The sequence below is a fragment of the Pelobates fuscus genome, chromosome 10 (genome assembly GCF_036172605.1).
Source record: "Pelobates fuscus isolate aPelFus1 chromosome 10, aPelFus1.pri, whole genome shotgun sequence".
Classification (NCBI taxonomy): domain Eukaryota; kingdom Metazoa; phylum Chordata; class Amphibia; order Anura; family Pelobatidae; genus Pelobates; species Pelobates fuscus.
This window is the reverse complement of record NC_086326.1, coordinates 63,972,654-63,995,842: the sequence shown is the minus strand read 5'-3', so window position 1 is coordinate 63,995,842 and position 23,189 is coordinate 63,972,654. Positions and strand designations below refer to the sequence as shown.

At 37.7% G+C, this 23,189-nt stretch overlaps 1 protein-coding gene across 2 annotated transcripts in view; it reads left to right on the top strand.

Moving 5' to 3' along the window:
* PRKG1 (protein kinase cGMP-dependent 1) overlaps nucleotides 1-23,189 on the top strand; it is a 927,484-nt gene that overhangs the window by 441,291 nt on the left and 463,004 nt on the right. For both annotated transcript variants that reach the window (XM_063435055.1, XM_063435054.1), the window contains exon 3: nucleotides 15,598-15,711. In XM_063435055.1, coding sequence (XP_063291125.1) covers nucleotides 15,598-15,711 — 114 coding nt within the window. The remainder of the gene's footprint in view (nucleotides 1-15,597; nucleotides 15,712-23,189) is intronic.

Below are 23,189 nucleotides of genomic sequence, written 5' to 3'. Positions count from 1 at the left end.
ATATACTCAACTTATCATGTGAGCAACGGAAAGCTGTGCACAACGCCACATCATGGCGGGAGTTCTTCCCATGGATTCACGTGATATGGGTCCCCTCCAAAAGACTCCAGGCAATGCTGTTGCAGAGTTTCAAATGAGGCTCGACTACAATTTCCAATGTTTCTGGCTTAAACTCCTACACCTGCTCATCCTGAACATGGAGAAAGAGCCTGGAGAGGCAAGCAGCAGGCGACGGAGGGGCCTCCTCATGGTGAAAAGCTCCGGAGAAAACATGGCAACCTGCTCTTCACTCACCTAGGCCGAGGGCCACAGTCGGCTTGAATGCCCCGCATCGTCCACCACGGCAGAGGATAGTCCGCGTTAAGCGGTCACCCCGATCCTCCAACCACCCTCAACAGGGGATAGTCTCGGACTGCAATGGAAACCGAGCCTGTGGCACGCAGATGCCGGCCCTTGTCAAGACCTTGGGCTGGAAAGGATCCTGATCCTGGCACCAAGTCCCTTCAAGAGATACCCCCATCCTGCTACCCACGGGAATCGGCTGAGTCTGGCGACTTACACATGGACACCACCCGCTGTTCAGCAGCACCGCATCTAACACATTAAGCAGCACCACATCAATCATCACACAGTGTTATACTGTCAGCCTGAGGTTCCCTTCTTGAAACCAGCTTGTTATTTACTTATACTTTAACTTATTACCCCAAGCATGTACTGCAATGTATATATTACACAAGTATTCCTGCTAACATTTAACCTACAGTACTTCGACGGGCACTTGCTTTATGTTATTTTATTCTAATTCGAACTCACTTTCAGGCACTTTATTACGCCTCTTACTCCACTACTGTTAAGCATAGATTGTCTTGCCAGGCATATTTATTATTATCAATTTGTTAATTATCTACTCTTCTCTAGGCGGAACTGATGATTCTCTAGCCATAGCTAGCTGCTAATTTACTATCCACCATGTACCTTTCAATACACATCTAGCTTACTATCTTTTTTGTTTTTTTGTATTTCAGACATGTACCTGCCTGGTAATATTTTTAGCTGATGCTTCTGTGATTCAGGCTTAGTGTCATCATAAATATCTCCTAAAATTTGTTTCTATGTTTAATGTTAAACTCACCGTGTCCCACCTTGACCCCCTCCCCCCCCCCCCCCCCCCCCCCGCCAACCCTAATAATTAAATCCTATTGTGAATTCCTGTCTCAGTCTTGGTTTCCCTGCTTGCTTTGGAGAGAGAGAGAGCTCATCTTACATCATTTATATTACAAATAATTTTTATTCTGTTTATCGGCCAATTTTGGGGAGTTCTATATGTTTATCTTGTTTCCTCGTCTCCTCTATCCTGTCCCCATCCCCTCTCTGTAGCTGGATGTACATTATGCTTCCATTGATTATTACACTTTATATTCAGAGAGGAGAAAATAATAATAATAATAATAATAATATTAAAAAGAGAAAAAAAGAAAACAGTAAATAAAGAAGGAATCAGGGAAGGAGGGGGGTCTTGAGAGAAACGTTGACACTATAGTGCTGTTAATTAGGTAGACATTTCCATTTTCTTTATCCATGTATCCCAGTTTTCTATTTGAGTATATCTGTTTTCTAGGTTCACCAAGAATACTCCTTTCCATTTTTGCCTGCCGTATGACATGTGATTACCGTATATACTCGAGTATAAGCCGAGTTTCTCAGCCCATTTTTTGGGCTGAAAAACCCCAACTCGGCTTATACTCGAGTCAAGGTCTGTATTATGGCAATTTGCATTGCCATAATACAGACCGGGGGACAGGGGGGCTGGCAGAGCTGTAACTTACCTGTTCTGCAGCTCCTGTCAGCTCTCTCCTCCTCCGCGCCGTCCGTTCAGCACCTCGGTCAGCTCCCAGTGTAAATCTCGCGAGAGCCGCGGCTCTCGCGAGACTTACAGTGTGAGCTGATAGAAGGAGCTGCACGGACGGCGCAGAGGAGGAGAGAGCTGACAGGAGCTGCAGAACAGGTAAGTTACAGCTCTGCCAGCCCCCCTCTCCCCCCCACTGAACTGCCACTGGACCACCAGGGAAGGAGAGCCCCCCTCCCTGCCATGTATCAAGCAGGGAGGGGGGATGAAAAATAGATATATAAATAAAATAAGAAATAATAAAAAAATAATAATAATAAAAAAGGGGGTATAAGGACCACTGTGGGAGGGTGGGGGGTATAAGGACCACTGTGGGAGGGGGGGGGTATAAGGACCACTATGGGAGGGAGGGGGTGGGATAAGGACCACTATGGGAGGGAGGGGGGGATAAGGACCACTGTGGGAGGGGGGGGGGGTATATGGACCACTATGGGAGGGAGGGGGTGGGATAAGGACCACTATGGGAGGGAGGGGGGGATAAGGACCACTGTGGGAGGGGGGGGGTATAAGGACCACTATGGGAGGGAGGGGGTGGGATAAGGACCACTATGGGAGGGAGGGGGGGATAAGGACCACTGTGGGAGGGGGGGTATAAGGACCACTATGGGAGGGAGGGAGGGGGATAAGGACCACTATGGGAGGGAGGGGGATAAGGACCACTATGGGAGGGAGGGGGGGGATAAGGACCACTATGGGAGGGAGGGGGGGATAAGGACCACTAGGGGAGGGGAGGGGGAAGTAAGGACCACTAGGGGAGGGGAGGGTAAGGACCACTAGGGGAGGGGTGAGTCAGGACCACTGGGGGAGGGGGGTGAAGGAACACGGGGGTGGGGAGGTAAGGACCACGGAGGGAGGAGGAGGGGAGGTCAGGACATATGGGGGGGGGGGCAAATATCCTTGCACCGGCCCTGCACACACTGCATTCATACACACACTGCATTCATACACACACTGCACTCATACACACACTGCATTCATACACACACACACTGCACTCATACACACGCTGCACTCATACACACGCTGCACTCATACACATGCTGCATTCATACACACACGCTGCACTCATACACACACACGCTGCACTCATACGCACACACTGCATTCATTATACACACACTGTAAATAAATATTCAATTAATATATTTTTTTTAGGATCTAATTTTATTTAGAAATTTACCAGTAGCTGCTGCATTTCCCACCCTAGTCTTATACTCGAGTCAATAAGTTTTCCCAGTTTTTTGGGGAAAAATTAGGGGCCTCGGCTTATATTCGGGTCGGCTTATACTCGAGTATATACGGTAATTCTTGGGTGCATGGGATTGTTCCTGTTTTGGAAAGTTCAGGTTCAACAGGACCACTTCAGGTTTTAAAAACTAATTTCATTGATTACATCTTTCCAAAATGCATTTATGGGTGTGCATTGCCACCGTACATGGATCAAATTGCCTTTATTAACTTTGCATTTCCAGCATCTATCTGATGACTCTGGGAAAAGTTTATTTAAACGTTTAGGTGTTAGGTACCATCTGTTTGACAGTTTGAATTGTGTTTCAGTAAGGTTTAGGCAATTTATATATGTATACAATTTGTTTAGGGAACCTATCCACTCTTCTTCTGGTATTTGTACATGCAATTATTTTTCCCATTTATTAATCAGTTCTATTGGTTTGTTGTGTCTCCAACGATATATAACCTTGGTGTATTTTGCCAACAGATTTTTATAATTCTTTAGTTCAAGTAGCTGTATAAGATTTATATTTCTCTCCCCCTTGTTTTTAAGGAGGTATTCTGCTATGAAGCCTTTAATTTGCAGATAATTAAAGGTTTCTTTAGGGGTAATATTATATTCCTCCATAATTTGATTGAAGGACTTGATTTGATGTTCCACTAGTATGTTTTTGAATTCCCTTACCCCACGGTTGTCCAAGTATCTATTTTAATATTCTCTAACATATCTGGAATGATATTGGGAGCACATCTATTATTATATTTCTGAGTCCTATGTTAGTTGTAAATTTGTCCCACCAACTTTTTAATTCTTTGAGTATCTGTGATTTAGTTTGGGTCTCTTTGATAAAGGTTTTATTCTTATCTAAGACCCAAAATAGTGAGGATAGGCTTCCTACCCCTATTTTATCTTTTTCCATTTTGCATCTTTCTTGAGTTGCCGCCTTTTTTTGTGAAAGCAGTATATGAAATATCCTGCTGGCCTGGTAGCATTGTGAAATTTCTGGGCATCCCAATCCTCCATCCTGTCTAGACCTTGCCAAAACTTTCATTTTAACCCTTGCTTTCTTGCCTCCCCATACGAACTTAAAAAAGATGAGTGTAATAAAGATTTTTCTGGGAAATTTAGAGGGATCATTCTCTATAAATAAAGCCATTTTGGTAAAATGTATGCTTTTAAGATGTTGATCCTGCCCAACCAGGAAAAGCCCAAACCTTCCCAATCCCTTAAGTTTTTATTTGTTTGTTTTAGTAGAGCTAAAAAGTTGGCTTCTATTAGATCTTTCAGATCTGAAGTTAGGGTTATACCGAAATAGTTTATCCTATCTTTATTTTCAGGGAGCCCGATATTTAAAGTTAACCTTTTGTTCTTATTTTTAGCAATAAATCTCGATTTCTCTACATATATTTTATAACCTGAGACTTTAGAGTATTTACTTTACTCCTTTAGAAGCTCTGGGACCAACATTATTGGTTCTTCTAATGATAGTAGGATATTGTCTGGGTAGATAATTTTATTTGTCCTACTGCATTCATAAAACCTTAGATTTTATTTATTTTGTCTTATTGAAATCGCAAGGGGTTCTAAGACCATTATATACAATAAGGGGGAGAGAGGGCTCCCTTGTCTAGTCACGTTTTTAATATTGAAATTTTGTGATGTAAAACTTGACACTGTTACCTTTGCCGATGGAGAGCTGTAGAGAGCGAATATGGCTTGTAATATTGATCCAGTGATTCCAAATAGTTTTAAGGTGGCAAACATGAAACCCCATCCAACCCTGTCTAACGCTTTCTCTGCGTCTGACAGTAACATTAGAGGGATTCCGTTGTTCTCTATTATTTTTCTAAGATTATTTATTGAGGACCTCCCTGGTATAAAACCTACTTGATCATTGTTGATTAACTGTGGCATTACTGTTTTTAATCTGTCAGCAAGAATAGAGGATAGTATTTTGATATCAGTATTAATGAAATGGGTCTGTAATTGCTAATCAGTTCTGGTTCTTTGTCTGCTTTTGGGATAGGAACAATATTTGCAGCTCCCCAGGGCAACATCCTGTTTGCATTATGTAGTTAAGATGGCAGTTAGTTTCCCTTTTAATTGATCTTTTAATAGTTTGTAGAATTTGTTTGTAAAGCCATCTGGACTGGAGCAGTCTTTATTTTAAGTTTATCTATAGATTTACTAACCTCTTCTTCTGTTATGGGCTGGTTTATCAGCTTTAATTGGCAGGATTTTTGGCATAATTATGCTTTTGAAGAATTTCTCTCTTTTTCCCTACCGAATAGTTCTTCTGGTAAGTTATATAAATCACGATAACATCTTTCAAAGGCACTTCCTATTTTTTGCTGGGGCTATTAGATAAGTATCTTCATCCTTTATTTTGTATTTCACTGTTTTATGTTTGACTTTTTTCAATTTGTTGGTCAATTAGGGCTTATTTAACTTTAAATACCACTTAGATTTTAGTACTTCTAGCTGTTTTGTTGCTTTGTTCAAACTTGTTGTTTATCTGTTTTTCTGTTTCTGCAATCTTCCTTGCTATTTGAATGGAAGATGTTATTTTATTTTGCCTTTTTATAATTACTTAGTATTATATATAATTTGGAGAGGGGCAGTGTTCCTTTTTTGTTTGAGGTGGCTACCATTTTTATTATGTGGACTATCGCTACGCTTTTGTAAGCGCACCAGACCGTGATGCCTTTATTTTTATTTTCTAAGAAGAAAATCTCAGTTGTTTTCTTAATTCTTTCAACATTATTTTTTGGGTGTAATATCAAATCTTTTATGCACCACTCTTTGCTGAAAGTATCAAAGTTGTCTTTATATTCCAACAGAATAGGGCTGTGATCTGACCATGCTTTATCCTGTATGTCTATTCTTTTGACAAGACACATACTAAAATAATTTATCGACCATCTGGGTCTAATTCTTGATGTTTAATAATTAGGGAAACATTTTTTGCAAAAATAAATGCTACACCTCTTTTTTTTTTTTTTTCCAAGGCCGCACTTATCATGATGAGATATCTTGGTGAACTTATTGTATTTTTGTTGGATCTCATCTAATGGGTTTCTTGTAGTGCACACATCTGTACCTGATTTTCTTTTTTGTAAATAGTTTATAGATTATGAGATTATCATATTATTATTATTTATAGATTTAAGATTATAGACCTTTTGCATGGTGTATTGATTCCCCCGGGCATTTATTGAGGTCAGCTTAATTTATAATTTAATTTCAGTCCTAGAGACTCTCTCTCTCTCCCCAAGAGTTGCTATAGACATGATAAAAACAACAACAAAAAAAAACAACCTTTGCTAGTGATTACATAAATATAAGACAAATTGATCCCAAATATTGGAATCAACCTAAAACAAACATGATGTATGACAAAAAAAAAAAACCACACCATACAGTATCTCGAGTAATGAAAACCATTACTCAGATAACGGTCCCACTTGTCTTGTGGGAAGAGCATGGTGAGAGTAGGCGATCTAGGGCGAGCCTACCTTAAGGCACTACTAGGAAGGAAAAAAAAAATGAAAACGAGCAGCTTCAACCAAATAGTGTATCACAGAAAGAAATGGTCGGAACAAGGGTAAACCCTATATGTCTAAACCCCATACTACTTTTAACTTATTGTTAACTATCATTTTGTGGTTATTTTTATTTATTCCACTTCCTCATTGTTTAAATCTTGTGCTATTCTTAATCTTACCTCTCTATTAAATAGTGCAATTTCCTTTCTCTTTCCTTTACCTTTCATTCTCTCCTTCCCTCCCCTTCTCTCCCTTTCCTTCTTCCTCCCTGTGTTGGTGTGTGTTACCTATGTATCTATCTCTTCCTATTATTTTTAATACTGTACTATATAGTTTCACTCTTATTTATCTGAGCCTATATGTAGAGGTTATTTTCTCCATTTTGTGAATTGGTTATCTTACTAAGTGCAAGTCTAATCAGTTTCCTAATATATTCTACATTTTATTATCATTGTTTGGTTCCTAATTTTACCTATTCCTTAGGTTGACCAGTTCTCCCCTAGTACTATTTGTCACAGTAAATAATAACAAAAAAAGAAAAAAATAACTAAGGAGGAAGATATTAATTTATTTTATATACAGTCTGTGGATCTTCTTGTTTTTTATGTAATTCTTTATATCTTCCCTCCTTTAGAGGTTGGATGTCATTAGTGCCTATTTATTTTAGGACTTTGCTGTTTTTTTATCTAGTGATTGGAGCTACTCCTGATTTTATTTTCAGTTTTTAGATCATCTGCACGATTGATGGGAGTGATCTTTCCTTCATGCGATATGAGAATTTTTTGGGGAACCCCCATCCATAATTAATATTGTTCTGTCTCAGGATTGATGTGCTTTCCGAAAAGATCTTACTCTTTTGTCTTGTTGGCCATGACAAGTTCTGAAATATTTTCTGTGTTTCCTATTCTTCTGCGCATTCGTTGCGTCTTATGGCTCTCAGTATTTGCGTCTTAATTTTATAAGAAGCGCAACACATCAAAACATCTCTTGGGAGGTGGTCTGGGACCCGCTTAGGTTTATTCACTCTGTGACATCTTTCCATCACAGGGATTCTGGCATCCCATTCCACTTTCAAATGTTTGATAAACTCCTCTATGTATGACTCCAGATTTTTTACATTTATTTGTTCTGATATTCTTTTGAATCTTAAGTTGTTCTGTCTTGACCGGTCTTCCAGGTCTATCAATTTGTTCTCCATGTCAGCGATTTTTTTTTCCAGCGCCAAATGTTATTCTTTGTGGAAACTTTCCTTTTGTTCCAACCCGTTTAGTTTTTCTTCTATTCTTTGGATTTGTGTATTCAAAGTCTGCAGTTCTTTCGTAATATCTAGAGTATTAATTTGGATTTCTTCTCTCTGTTTCCCAAATTGTGTGTCCAGATGTCTTAGTAAATGGTCATATTCATTTCTTCCTTCACTTGATTCTTGGCTTTCCTCCATTTGTCCTTTATTAATGCCTACCTCTAGTGGATTATTTGAGAGGAGGGATTCCTCCAGGTTTGACTTATAGCTTACTATCTTTACCTACTACCACTGTTTTACTGAGAGCTTTGATGTGTCCTTTTTAGCCTCTATACTATAACTTTAAAATGAGGCAGCCATGTCGCGGATGATTTATCAATGTGTGTATCATTGTAATTTTGAGGTGTGACCATTAAATATATATCCACTCTTTCTTTTCTGTATCCACTTTACCTATGCCTCAATAAAATAAAGATTAAAAAACAAAAAAAAAAAGTATTCTTATTTCCCTCCATGTATGATGTTTAATGTATCCATATATTACTGACTGCTAAGTCCAGGCCTTTTAGCATTGAGAAGGTTAAGTATCAAAGTGAAACCTTCTTTTTATACAAAAGCTTTATGTCTTCTTCAGCAATTATTGGATTCCACTATTTTCTTCCTAATTATTTCCCAGTACAAAGGCCTTGTTGACTTCTTTGCTCATATGAGTTTGCACTGGTAGGATTTTAGATCATTCTATGTCTCCGTTATCGCCATCTAAACCATTATTAAAAATTGATTGGACTCTTGCCCTGCAGTAATTAGGCAGCCTGGACCCAGTAGTATTGTTCTGCTAAGAAAACCGATTTATAAATGATTCTGATTGTTGTAGCTGTGATGACAGTTGGATGAATGAAAATAATTAAAGTGCATTGGTCATCAATAAAAGAAGCTTTTACATCTGATAGAGCTAAATATTTTATCATATGGTGGATTAACCAAACCGTTAGAAAGTTCATACGGGTATAATTTGGTCTTTGAAATTCTTCTTTCTGTTACCATGCTGTATTGTTGATATACAAATAAAACCCAGTATATCTTTATGTTGCTTCTTTTAATCTAGTCATTTTGCCTCTAATCTTTGTAAATATTGTAGTAATACCATGGTTTTTATGTTTTTTTTTTTTTTTTAATCGCAATCATTCATGCAAGATTGCATTACTACTGAGGGCCCCAAAGTAACTGTCCTGTGGGCCCCGCTGCTCTCAACAAAACACCATGGGTCCACCGATGCAGCTGAGGGCCTGCACACTAAGTAGGCCCACTGGGTGGCCCATGCACTTAGGGCCACCTGTTGGGCTTGGATCAGCAGAAGCCCAGTCAGGCGCTGTGGCCATTTAACAGTGCGAATGGGCCCCTTTCTTTTTGGCAGACTGGGAGGAAGTGACAGCCACGAGTCACTTCCTCCCAAACAGAGCGGAGCTGCGGAGGAGGGAGGAGGGGGTCTTCTTTCTCCCATCAGCCTCAGGCACCACATTGGATCCTAGGGAAGCCACCCTCCAGCAAAATGTAGGAAACTGGAGGGTGGGTTTAAAAATGTATATTTTACATGTTTGTCAGTATGTCAGTCAGTGTTTTTATCTCTGTGTGTGTCAGTATGTCTAGCAGTATATGTATCTGTGTTTCAGTGTGTCTGTGTTTGTCAGTATGTCTGTGTGTGTTAGTATGTGTACCTGTGTGTCTGAGCATCTGCATGTGTGTCAGGTTGTGTTTCTGTTTGTCTGCATGTGTATTGGTGTGTCTGTATCTATATCAATCTGTGTGTCTGTATCTGCATGTGTGTCAGTGTGTGTATATGTGTCTGTATACATGCATGTGGTTCAGTGTGTATGTGTATCACAGTGTGTGTGTGGCAGTGTATGTGTATATGGGCATACGTCTCGGCATTCAAACACCAACACTACATACAAATACACCTCTGCATTCAAACTTCAACACTACCTACACAAACAAACCTGCATTGAAACATCAACACTACAAACAAACACATATCTTTGTTACACCAAAATGATATATACACACACCCCTACATTCAAAAACCAACATTACACATACATGCATGCTTGCATTCAAACTTCAATACCACATACAAACATACTACATACAAAAACATGCTTACATCCAAACACACAAACATGACTCAGTGCTAAATACAACCATGCAAGCATGGGAAAATGGTAGAGCCCCAGCTGTCAAAGCATTGTTGGAGTTGCATGATGGATAGTTTTCTACCTTTAACACACACAACAGGATCAAAGACTTGATAGAGTTCCCAGGGCGAGACTGTGTTTATATACCCTGCTGATGACTGAACTATCTCAGGTAAAGCACAGCAATAGACGAAGTGCAGCCCCCTGTGCTGCAGACAAGCCAGGATGATCAGGACAAGAATAATTCCAAGGACTAGGAATTGCTGTGGCAAACTACCCAGGTTCAAATCCCATGTTGGGCAGTTCAGAACTGTGACAGTGATCAGGATGGAGATCTAGATGCGTACATACTTTTATTGGGGCAGTGTGGAATGTCTGTGGCCATTACAGGTCTTAAATGAACTTGTTCAGTGTGTGTGTGCTACTTATACACATATCTAACTAGTCAGTATTTGACCCGTAGCTCACAAAGGGAGCGCTGGTTGTCAAGAGATACTTTAATCTCCTTGGTACTAGTCAGGTACCTAGTTCCCTGGCATTAAAATGGCATGACTGTCTATGCTGTTGAAGTGCATTATAGTATTGTACTGCCTGATGCCATAGAACATTAAATATGCAGAGGCTAAAACATTTTATTAATCAAACCATGGCTGCACTAGCTGGGTACCTTCTGCTTTACTTGTATGGAAAATCAATTATTAGAAGATATCGTAGATGTCAGGTTTTTGAATTTCTTAGTAGAATATAGATAGCAGTTTCAGTTCTTTTATTATTTCTGATTATCTTTTGTCTTTCCAGATAACCATGTGTGGGGTTAGAAAAGAGATAAAGAATGGCTTACTCAATTTAAGGACTTATCTTCAACAGTATAAACTGTAAGATGGGACTTGAATAATGACGATGGGTCACTGTAATTTCACATTTTAGCAGTCACTGTCACTTCCATTACTGAAACCTTAAAAAAAGAAGAAAAAAGAAATAGTTTTAAAATGTGCCTTTTGTGACTTGGTATCTATTCTGCTGTCAGCTATTAATGCTAATGCTATTCCTTATATAAAACATTTTTGTGCTGACATTGTCAGTGCAAGTTTGGAACCCTTCAGCTATAGAGTTAGCAGAGCATTGGCAACACAGTGCCACGCTTGAATTTATTGAGCTCTTCAGAATGACACATTTTTTTTTAAGTGCTTGATTTTAAGCACCTGTGGTATTGGGTCTGATTGGAACACCTGGATTCAATACTTAATCAGTGTCCCGATACTTTTGTCCCTATAGTGGATATCCAGCTCACATGGATTCCATGCAGAGGCAATTCATGAGAACGTTTTTACCACTTTCTCACTAATTTTAGTGCACTTGTAGACAAAATTAACTTTTTACAGAACACAGCTCTCAGAGTAACAGTTACAATAGTGTGAAATGAATAGGCCAATCTTTTTCCATTATTATTTTTCCTTTTACATATACTCTTTTATAGTTACTCTACAAATTGATTTTATCCACGATGTTGGACAGTGCTGAAATTATAATGTTGACTTGGTTGTAGCTCTAGTGTTGAATTGTGAATGAATGTAATGTACTCAATATATTTGTAATAAGACCTACAACTAAACATAATTACATAGGATAATCGTAATTTCATGTTTGAATATCAAATACTGCAAGTTTTAGTCTTAACATGATGAATTGGATAAAAATTCCAGCAAATATATTGTGACCTAAATTTGCTTTTCCCATACCAGTTGTCTTTCTGTCTACTCCCTTAGTACTCTTATGTCTGTCTGTCTCCCTGACAATATCCAAATGTTCATCAACATACATTTAACCCCTTAAGGACCAAACTTCTGGAATAAAAGGGAATCATGACGTGTCACACACGTCATGTGTCCTTAAGGGGTTAAGCATTCATTTGAATGCATGTTGCCAACATTCGTGTTATCACGAATGCAATAAAGCATTAACCCATCTGTCTTTCCAAATATGCCTCATAATATCAAAACATTGCCCTGCTGGTAATGTGGTATTAAAATATATATTTTTATTTTTTTTATTGTAAAATTATTAGCTTAAAAAGAAACACAAGAATGGTTGGTACAATTGTTATCCAAGTCTTTCCAACAATTAGCATTTTATATATTGTGGAGTTTGTAAAATAATGAAAACCAAAAACAAAATGTAAAAATATGTAGAGCAACCCATGAAAACATCAAGATGAATGCTGTGATGGGTCCTTTATCTTTACAGACAGTCTAATTAGCTCTGCAGGTGATGCTATTCTTTAGATTTTAATGATGAATAAAAGAGTTCTGCCAGCATAATGACTATATTCAATGTGACACCCAGTAACGGGCATTGGCTATTATAAGTTCCAACGCCACGTGTGGGGCTAACTAGACCTTGACATGAGTGCGAGTAAGCCGTGGTGGTTTTATTATTGCATGTAGAGTAATGAAAATGATAAGTAGATTATAAAGAAAATTTCACTGGGTCGATTTGGTTCAGTGCAGTGTCCATGAAAATATCTGTTTAATGAGATGTCAAACTTATATGTCCCGTACCGTTCTGCAATAAATGCATGCTGACAATTCTCAGACGAAGATCATATTTATTGTTAAAGTTATTTAACTAGCAATTATGTAATATACCATTAGGGATCTCCAAGGATTAAATTATGATTTATCCTACCTTCCTGTCCTCCTCCTCCATTCCATTACTGTTAATTTCTTTTTTCTTTCTGTTGCATTTTTATTCTTCTGTTTTTACACTCACTTACTACTTTCTACACTCCCTTACAGCCTCTAGAGGTGGCATTAGGCAGCAGTGTAATCAATATCTTTAGTGTAGGAGACCGTCTATATGGCCCAGAACCACTACATTAAACTGTACTAGTTCTGGTGCCTATAGTATCCCTTTGAATATTTATATTGCAGACACCATATACAAGCCAATTGAAGAAAGAAGGTCCAGGTACTTTAATGCTTTATAGGCATAAATCTCTCCAAAGCTTTACCAAATGTTGTGAGTCGAAACATTGCAAGGTTTCCTTCAATTGGTATTTCTATTATGTTGGGCGGGTGCTGGCCCATGGTCTAGTTAAGCACCCCCTTGGCTTAAGTGGATTGCTTGCAGTTCCTATTGTCTCTCGATAATACTGTATAGAAGTCAGTCAGGAACAGCTTTATTATTCTGTAATTCTCGGTAAGCGTATTCATATATTATTTGTAATGTACACATTAAACGTTTTACGTGTGATTCTTGAGTCAATTAAGCTCTTTTTCACTTAGTGGGATCCTCCCTATTGATTGTGAACTACAGTATAGCTGATACCAAAGGAGGGATTCATACATATGTCCTTTAATGGTCTTGTTTTATTTGCCCTTGATGTTTATGCATTTGGAGGTCCTTGGCTGTCCCAGCTATTGATTAATCTCCCTTTTCCACCACCCTCCCACAATTCTTTCATTGCTGCTACTGATTTATTCCAACGATGGTTGTTCTTTATTGTATTAAAACTGGAATAAAAATGATTACCTAAAAAACATGATCATAGATGTGTCACTTTGTCCTTGTGTTTATATAGACACTATCCTTTAATTGTTTCTTTATGTCTGACATAAAGTGAAGAGTTTGCATAATTATCTGTCTTAAAGATTATCTGTCTTGAGGGTGTAAGTCTTAGAAACAAAAAGTAAAAAAACAAACCAAAGAAAAAACACAGAACAAAACTACTAGTCTTTAAGTGTCCCAAAGCCTATTTTTTTTTGGTGATACATAAAGAAAACAAAACATAAATATGCTTCACAATCTGTCCATTTATAATGTTAACAATTTTCCAACAACAAAATTTACCAGCCTTGCATGCTCTACTAAAACCATAAGAACTACCTGACCATTATGGCAGCTTGACGCGTTCTGAGGGAGCTCCTAGCTTAACCACCAATTTTTACCTTGTTTATTTCCCCTTGGGGCTCCAATTCAGCTGCTGATCGCTACTTACCGCAAGCCTGTCATGCAGGGCTGCCCTTGGGACATGTGAAATCTTACTTACACTAATAATATACAGAGGATATGGCAAGGCATAGTGCAGGTGCCAGACGGGAGGGACGGCCGATCTCCTGGCTTGCCAGCTACGGGCCTAACACCAAACCCTATTTCTTCCCTGCTCAAACTCCTTTGGACTGGTGGGGGTTATCTTGTGAAGCATAACAGCGCTGTAACCAGGCTTACAAGGAGCACTCTAATGGCGGACGCTTTGTGTTATTTAGTTCCCAGCTATGAAAACGCCGACACCCTCACTAAGCTGAACTGCGTATTTGCACAATTCTGGAGCAGGCTGTCCAAGCAAGTGAACACTCTCAAGCACCAAGAGCCGACCGGCAGATCACCCCAGCAGTTCCCACCCGGGAGCACAGGGGAAAAAGTGCCTGCAACTCCCGTCAGAGCCCAATACAAGCAGCGAAGGACTGCATCAAGACACCTTTCAGGCCTGCGGCCTAGGGAGCCGAACCTGGGACTTTACCAGCCATCGGGCAACCCAATGAGGTCCATATGGGAACCACAGGGCCTAGGCCTCTTCCCTCAAGAGATACCACCCCAGAAACATCGCAACCAGAATAATAGACTCTGTCTATGGCTCAAGTGGGACTACAAGCCACCATCAGAGGGCATAGGCAGAACTGAAACCCCTTACACTCACTTCATGCCGCAGCAGGGCACTCGCTTTTGTTTCACTTCCTGTTCCATATTATTCTTCTGCTTGTTATATTGCTCCGATTTTGAAATGTCACAATTATTTTAACCACTTAAGTTGGTATTCTGGTGCTCCGCAAGTCACTAGACTGCCACTAGATTGACGGAGGGCCTCTTGGGCGACCACGAGTATTTCTATTTAGCCTGTCTGCCTACATGCACCATGCAGGTGCAATTTATTCTTTACCAGTCCTTAGCAACTAACCATATATACACGTTCTTGTTTCCCCAACCTCATCAAGCCTTTGGACGTGTTTGGAAGTGCCTATCCTGTTACTTTTGCATGTCACCCAAAAAATGAAAAGTAATGCCATGTGACATTAAATACGCCTTATTGTTAATCTATACTATTGTTCCTGTGTCATATACAGCATGTACACTTATCTTTGCATTACAAAAATAAAGAATTATAATTAAAAAAAAACAAAACCATAAGAACTGTCAGCAGCAATCAATGAGTTTGTACGCACGTTTCCCCTTGATGATGTAAGCATTGTTGCCAACTGCACCACGTTGATGGTATTCATACTTGGTAGAAACATTTGAGTGTAGATGGCGTGAAAAAGGCGTTGCAGCAAGTTTTGCGTTAGAGAGCATTCAAAAATATCATGCAACTGGTGACCGAAAATCAATTTTTCTTTCCTGTAAATAACAATGTAAAAATACTTGTATTGTAACTTTGTAAACAGCCATTTTCTTCACATAATTATTTACATTCTCTTTTTTCTTTTTAGATGGCAAGGTGGAAGTCACGAAAGAAAGTGTTAAGCTCTGCACCATGGGACCAGGGAAGGTATTTGGAGAACTGGCGATTCTTTATAACTGTACACGAACAGCGACCGTCAAAAGTAAGATTGATGTTCTTTTGATTATTTGCACAGCACGATATTTAAATGCAGTAAATATTTAATGCGCTCCCTTTTTGTCTGGGAAACATACAGAATTGTTTTCGTTTTATTACATAGAAATATTGGTTTCATTTTAACTTTCGAGATTATAAACAAAGGTACTTCATTATAAAGTTGTTGCTTACGGAATTGTATTAGATTAGGGAGATGTCAGCTAATGGAACACTCTAAAGCGCTGAATATTTTAACAGCTCTGAAAAAAAATGTTCATTTTAGATCGGCTGGCCTAATTAAAATACATGTGCCTAGTTTCTTTACAAATCTGTAAGGTGCTTTTTATGCATAGGAATTTATTTTCAGATGATGTATAGTCGTTGGTGAAATTTAAAAAAAAAATAATAATTAAAAAATATTATTTTTAAAATATATAGAAATAACTGTAAAGATGATTAAAAGGTTATTCATTTGTAAAGCGTGCTCTGCTAAATATCCTTCAGCTTTTAAAATAACAGTTAAGTGCAGTAGTGGTTATGGTGCGTCGATTGCCCTCAACCTATTGAAAAGGTTTTGTTAAACTCTGAAAGATCCTTCAGCATTTAAAGTAACAGTACAGTGCTGTAGTGGTTATGGTGCCAGGAGTGTCCTCACCCTATTAAAACTATTTGAATTCTTACCTGGAATCTGTCAGGCGCTGATCGCCGCCTATGCTCAGCTGGAAGCTTTCCTCACTGAGAAAAGCCCATCGGTGCAGCTGCCGCTATCAAACAATAATTTGGCCCTGAGCAATGATAACTTTAGGAGGAGGCTCAACCAACTTAAGTTTCATGTAGACTTTTTACTGTAGCATCAAGGTAAAATTACAAGAACGTTTTGGCTAGCGTCTTAATCGTGCACTGCAGGCCTTAGCACAGGAGAACTAACGAAAGCTTCCAGCTCACATTTCTGTCTGCAGAGAGGCAGGTAACAGTGCACAGAGGGACCCAGGTAAGAAGTCAAACTACTCTAAAATGTTATAACTACTTAGAATAGGGAATCGCCATGGCACTATGGATGCATTAACAACTACAGCGTGTTGTAGTGGTTATGGTGCTTTGTGTGTTCCTTTAACTGCTACATTACATCATACATACATTGTTTATTTTATGGAGTATATCATGTGCTTACTCTAAATCCATATTACTTAAAATTGCGTTTTTTCTAGCAAAATCATTCATAGTTTATGAGCACTATGTGAGTAAAGCATGGCCTTTTTTTCTGAACAAAAGCATAAATGTAGGTTAAGATTTTGTGGATATTTGCAGCACCCTTGCAGACTCTCTCTGCTTTTACCTCAGACTTGCAGCTAGATTACTGGATACAGTTAGGGGTACGCTATATACGGTTATTATATAATGATTCAGGTATGAAATCATTTCCGGACTTGGTTAAAGAATATTCTTTACCACCTAGGGAAATATTTACATACCTACGAATTAGGAACATTCTGCAAATAAATAAAATTCAAAAAATCGAGCGATTAACACCATTTGCTCTAAAATGTACATGGAGATTGCCTAATACTAGAGCTTTGTCCTTTTGCTACAATATTCTTTTGACACAAGAGGAACCTAAGAAACAGGAATATGCTCTAAAATGGGAAAGAGATTTGAAGGAATCATTCCCGACAGCAAGTTGGTTTCAGGCATTAAGGATAACTAAAGGGGTTTCTAGCAGTCTTAACCATTGGGAAGCCTATTGCAAGATTATTATGCGATGGTACTGGGTGCCAGCTAAATTAGCATATATTTTCAAGGGGACGAGCAATTTATGTTGGAGATGTTTAAAACACGAGGGGTCTCTATTACATATTTTTTGGTCATGCCCTAGTATTATCAAATTATGGGAGGAGATTGACAATTTTTTTAGGGTAGCATTGAAGGTTAATATTCCATTTAAACCAGAGTGCTTTTTACTTCATATATTTCCCACACAGCTTCGTGAAGAAAAATTTATGATTATTCATTGTCTAACTGCAACAAAAATTTCAATAGCCCATAAATGGAAATACAAACAAGCACAAACAATAGCAGAGGTCTTGTGCAGATTTGATTCCTTTAGCATCTATGAAAAAATGGCAAGCCGATTAAAAGGTAGAGAAGACCTATATAAGCGAAGATGGCACCAGTGGTTGGAGATAAGAGACCAATATGCATCAGTGCTAAATAATGGCAAATAGACCTTACTTTTTACTTTTTGTGTGTTTTTTTTTTTTTTTTTTTCTCTTTTCTATTTTTTCTTTTTTTTTCCTCTGGGAGTGCATTACATTCAGAAGGGTGGAAAAAGGAGAAGGTATAACAGCATAGTAAGATGTTGATATTACTATTACTGTATATGGGCTGTGTTAAATGTTATGCATGTTCCCAATTTTCCCTTGTCTTTTTTCTGTATCCCAGTTTGATGCTTCAGGGTCATATGATAATGACCGTTGTTATCAACATAAAACTTAAATAAAAATAAAAATAAGATATAGGGTTGTCTTATTTTGAACGAAGAGTTCTAAATTATTCTTAGATCATCAGGTAATTGAAAAGCAATGGAGAGAATTGTTCTAAAAGAAACTTTTTATTTTTTACGTACAATTTAGAAGTAATCTATGTTTTGACCCAAATCTCCTTCTTCTCAATTTTTCTAAAAGTATTATCTAGCTAGTCTTAACTCCCATGAACCAAAAAAAGCAGAGATAAATATTACTGCTGAAGGCTAACATGTGTTTAATGCTTCTAAATCAAACAGTCTTTGCTTTATAATATAAATTTGCATAATACAATTCTGAATAAAATATTTCCTCAGTATATGGGTTTTTGGACAAATGATGTGGGTGTTTAAGTGATTGTATACAAATATGAAATGCATCTTTGTTTTCTGGTGGAATGCGTCGTTAGATGCAAGGAATTCAAAGAATATCATAGCACTAAAGAGAAATTGGGGATTGTCACAAAAATGTATTAAAAGGCTGGAAGTTATTAGTTTTCAACATGGATTTTGGAATTGGTATTGGAATTGGAAAGGTATCTATACAAAGAAATATTTGAGAAAAATAAAAACATAGCATGGGTCTTTTTGTGCATCAATTTTACAGGTGATGTCAGGGAATTTATTAATCTTAGAGGAAATTATATTTAGTTTGCAGAAAAGAATGAGTATGGCCTTGTTGGCAACAGAATACATGAAAATAGAATACCTTCATACTGAACAAAATGACAAACGCAATTCAAAGCTGCTAAAGTTAAGAGATACCAGATAAACGAAAGAACCTTTGGCACTTGAAGCTGCTGGAAAAGAGGCTGAATGAGATATATCTTTTATTCCAAAACATAACAAAAACTGAGTCAAGCACGACTGTTCACGGACCAGCTACAGGTGCAAAATGCCTGGAGAGTTTCCTCCCGATTGAGGGCACTTACGCAGCTAACAGCAAAAACACAGACATCAAACATAACTACTAAATTATAAGTCTAAGTGGGAACACATGTGAAATACACCAGAACAGTTGAGACAAGTTCATACAAATATAATAAAATGTTAGAAATAGTTTCAGTATACAAGTTAAGATCCCAGATGGAGCTTAATGAAAACCACAATAAAAATTAAAACAACTGAGATATGTGAATGGAGTGGTATGGATAAAATTAAAGGGGCATTCAAGGTTAATCTACTACTCCATTTTTTCTATAGTCGAGATAATGCATTAAGAATACTTGCAAACATAATTGAAAAAACAATAGTTTATATTGCCAGTTTCCATGGCACCAAGAAGCATTCTTAAGTCATCTCGATACAGACAAGTTATTAAAGCATATGCTGCACACTGAGCCAGTAATTATCTGTTGTCATGCATGTATACGCACCGTATATAATCAGAACACTAATGTGAATAATGAACTAATGTAAATGGAAAATCCAAAGCACAAACCTCCGCTTCTCGATTTTTCTACAAGGAAAATGTCGTACATTGTTTGCACATAATGCAACACACATCATCGCAGGCACTCACACAATAAATATATCTTGATTTGCATATATTCTTGGGAAAGACACCTTACGATATATATCCATCTAGCATAGATTGTAAGCTCACCTTCCTCACTCGTTGCTCTAATTATAAAGCACTGCAGAATATGTTGGCACTTTATAAATACCACTGAATAATAATAATAATAATAATAATAATAATAATTAAAGAGAAATTATGGGCTCCTTCACACTAATCTCTGTTCTCACTAATACAAACAAATATATGGGGGTAGACAGGTATATAATGGCACCTTAAAGCATCATGAATCTCCATCTGTCAAATCTATATGTATTACATTCTCCATGTGAATAGGACTGAGAGTAGAGCAATCATTTTTCCACCCCAGACAAAATGTTGCCAGCCATCCCTTATTTGTGTCAGACTGTAAATAGGTCTCTCAGTAGTCCCTCTGTTGCTGTTTCACTAATGCAAATGTTGATCTCATTAGCCATCCAACTTTGGACAACAATGGTATGCTGAGACCACCCTCAGTTTATCGTTGCTACCCAAAGTTTTACGAGCTATTGTGGACGTCACATCAAATGGGCTAAATGACCACGTAGGGACTGGACTAAGAGAGCCCATTATGTGTTTTTGGTTTTCTTTTTAATTTTGTTAGGCCACTCAAATGGTTTGATGCAAACTGAGGAGCGATGACCACAAGCTGTAGATATGGTGACTAGAGTGTCCCTTTAACTATGCTGATTTCTATTCCTGTGTGTAATAATTTTGCTGCTGTTGCAGTTCAGAGATTTCCCTTTTAGAAATAGTCTAGAACCTAATAGTTAACCGAGGCAACATTTGCTGTTTGCAGTATTTCAGACTGTTCACTTTTAACAGTGATGTTCACCTGGGTCTTTGTTAAAACATCCCAACACAAAGAGAAGTAATTTCCATTGACCAAACCATTCGTTTTCGAAATAATTACAGCTTTGCCACATAGGTAATGTTTCTTCAGTGCAGGCTTATTGGATGCTTGTCTCTTTTATAACTTGAACTGCTGCGCAGTAGTGTAACTTCCTCTTTCCCTCAAGTGTTTGTTATTTGAACAATAAACACTTTGAATTGCATCTTCAAAATCACCTAACTCACATGAGGATCAATAAAAATAAAAATTTGTTTCTGCACTAGATGCTTCACACCTGACAACAGACCACAAATACCAGAATGTGGAATGTGTCTCTCTGTTTTTGAGTGCGCAGAACAGCTAGCAATAAAACATTAAAACTATTAATTCCATACCTAATCAGAAACTGCATCTGCTTTTAAATTCCAGTCTATTCCAAATATATTTAAAAAAACAACAACAACATTTTATATACACATCACCTATAAAATGAATGCAACATATTATGTGCAGCATATTGTACAGGTGTATATGCAATTGTGTGTATGTGTATACACATTAATTGATTGTCAGGAAAGGAATGTCTGGAATATTTAACATTGTTACACCTCCTGGCTTTCAAGCAGACAACTGATTCTGTTACTTCCTGGTTTGGTTTGCTCAGTGGAGGTAAACTCAGTATACAGACAATTGCCCAGAGCAAAAATACGTCTCATTGAGCTTCATGGAAAGTTTTGATTGGACAGTCATAGAAAGTTTGGGCAGGGTTAGAAGGGGAGGGCTTGCAAAGGCAGCAGATAAGATAACTGCAGTTTTGCAAGCCATCTTTAGATTTACCCAAATGCAACAATGAGTGAGTAAAAACAATCATGTTTTCATTTGGGGCATATCTACTAAACAGTGATATTTGTTTTTTGGTGGGGCAGTGGAGTGACTCTTTAAGGTTCAGATTTTTTATGACAGCATAGATAGTCAATGGACCTTAATAGGTTATTAATATGAGTGAGATTTGGACTGTATATTAGGTCTAAAATACTGTGTCAAACATAAACAAAATGAGCACTAATCAAACTGACTTAATAGGAGAAGATCTGTCGTTCTGTGGTTCATTTCAATATTTACTTAGAAATGTAGTATTTAAATCAAATCATCAAGCACAGCACCCTTACTATTTGTGGGGCTTGTGTGAGACAATTGTGCAGCAGTACTTTTGTCATACATACAGACATGTAGCCGCGTTCCTGTATAGACACAATAGCAGACACATAGTAATATAAATAAAGATACACACTAGCAAACCTACACAATCACACATACCCATTAACATTCACGGAGACACATACTCACTCATCCAGGCACAACTAACATACATACAGACACAAAAAAAGACAAATACACAATGGTCCAGATTTTGTCAAAATCCATATTTGGAAAAAAATAGAAATTCCATAAAATCAGGACCATTCTCGATTCTTGAGACATTGGCTGGGAAAAGCTAGCCTAGATATAAACATTTAATGCTCTTGGATTCTAGATTATATATCTATGAAGATTTGCCAAATTATCACTCCTTTCCAAAGACGTAAAGGTAATTCATTTTCGATGTTGGTGAAGGCTCACTAAGGAAGCTGCACAATATATGTATATCCTCCTTATGTCTTTTTTTATTTTTTATTATTTTTTCCTACTGTATATTTTAATGCATTACCTATAGAGTTAAAAAAAAAAAAAAGAATCTGGCAACACAAATCTAGAGTGTCATTGTAAGAATAGCATAGTTTCTTGGTTGGTAGATGTGTATCAGGCTGATGTATACAGTTTAAGCTACGTATTTAGAAAAAATATATAATTAGTGTTATTTATAATTACTTACTGCATTCCTGAACAGTACATTTTAAATTGATGCCCTTGCTCTTTTCACACTATGTTGCAGTGAAGCAAGTACAATCTCAAACTGCAATGATTTTGCTTCTTCAATCCTTTCTATTCTGGGTCACTGAACTGTGATTTGGAGCCACCTATATTTTATTGTTGAGCCAATACATTTAACTTTTGACAGCCCCACTAACACAGTTTTGATCTTATCTCACTGAGCCTGAAACTGAATGTTTTATTTACCAGTTAACTGCTACTCTATGATACATTCCCTTTTCTGATGTCTGCTTGTTGACGTTGATATTGCTGCTAATCCTTAAATTATTAAACACATCCACGTCATCATGTTCAATAAAAACATAATGAACGTTGCTTAGGATGCAACAAATAAAATTCATATATATATATATATATATTGTATACACAAACACACCTATACCTGTAACAGAACAGGTATACAATGGCACACTCTCCTAGATGAAAAAAAAATAATTCTATATGTGATGGCGGGAGCTCTAATATTGGCAGTATATAACTCCCCAAAGTAAAAAAAAATGTTAAAAAAATGTGAGCGAAATGTTTATTCCAGTAGAACAGTCGAAGGTTAGTCAATGTTTTGGACCTCCTTGCTCAAGACAAATGGCCACAATATAGTCACCTAAATTACTTTAGCTAAATAAAGCAGTTTTAGTGTATAGATCA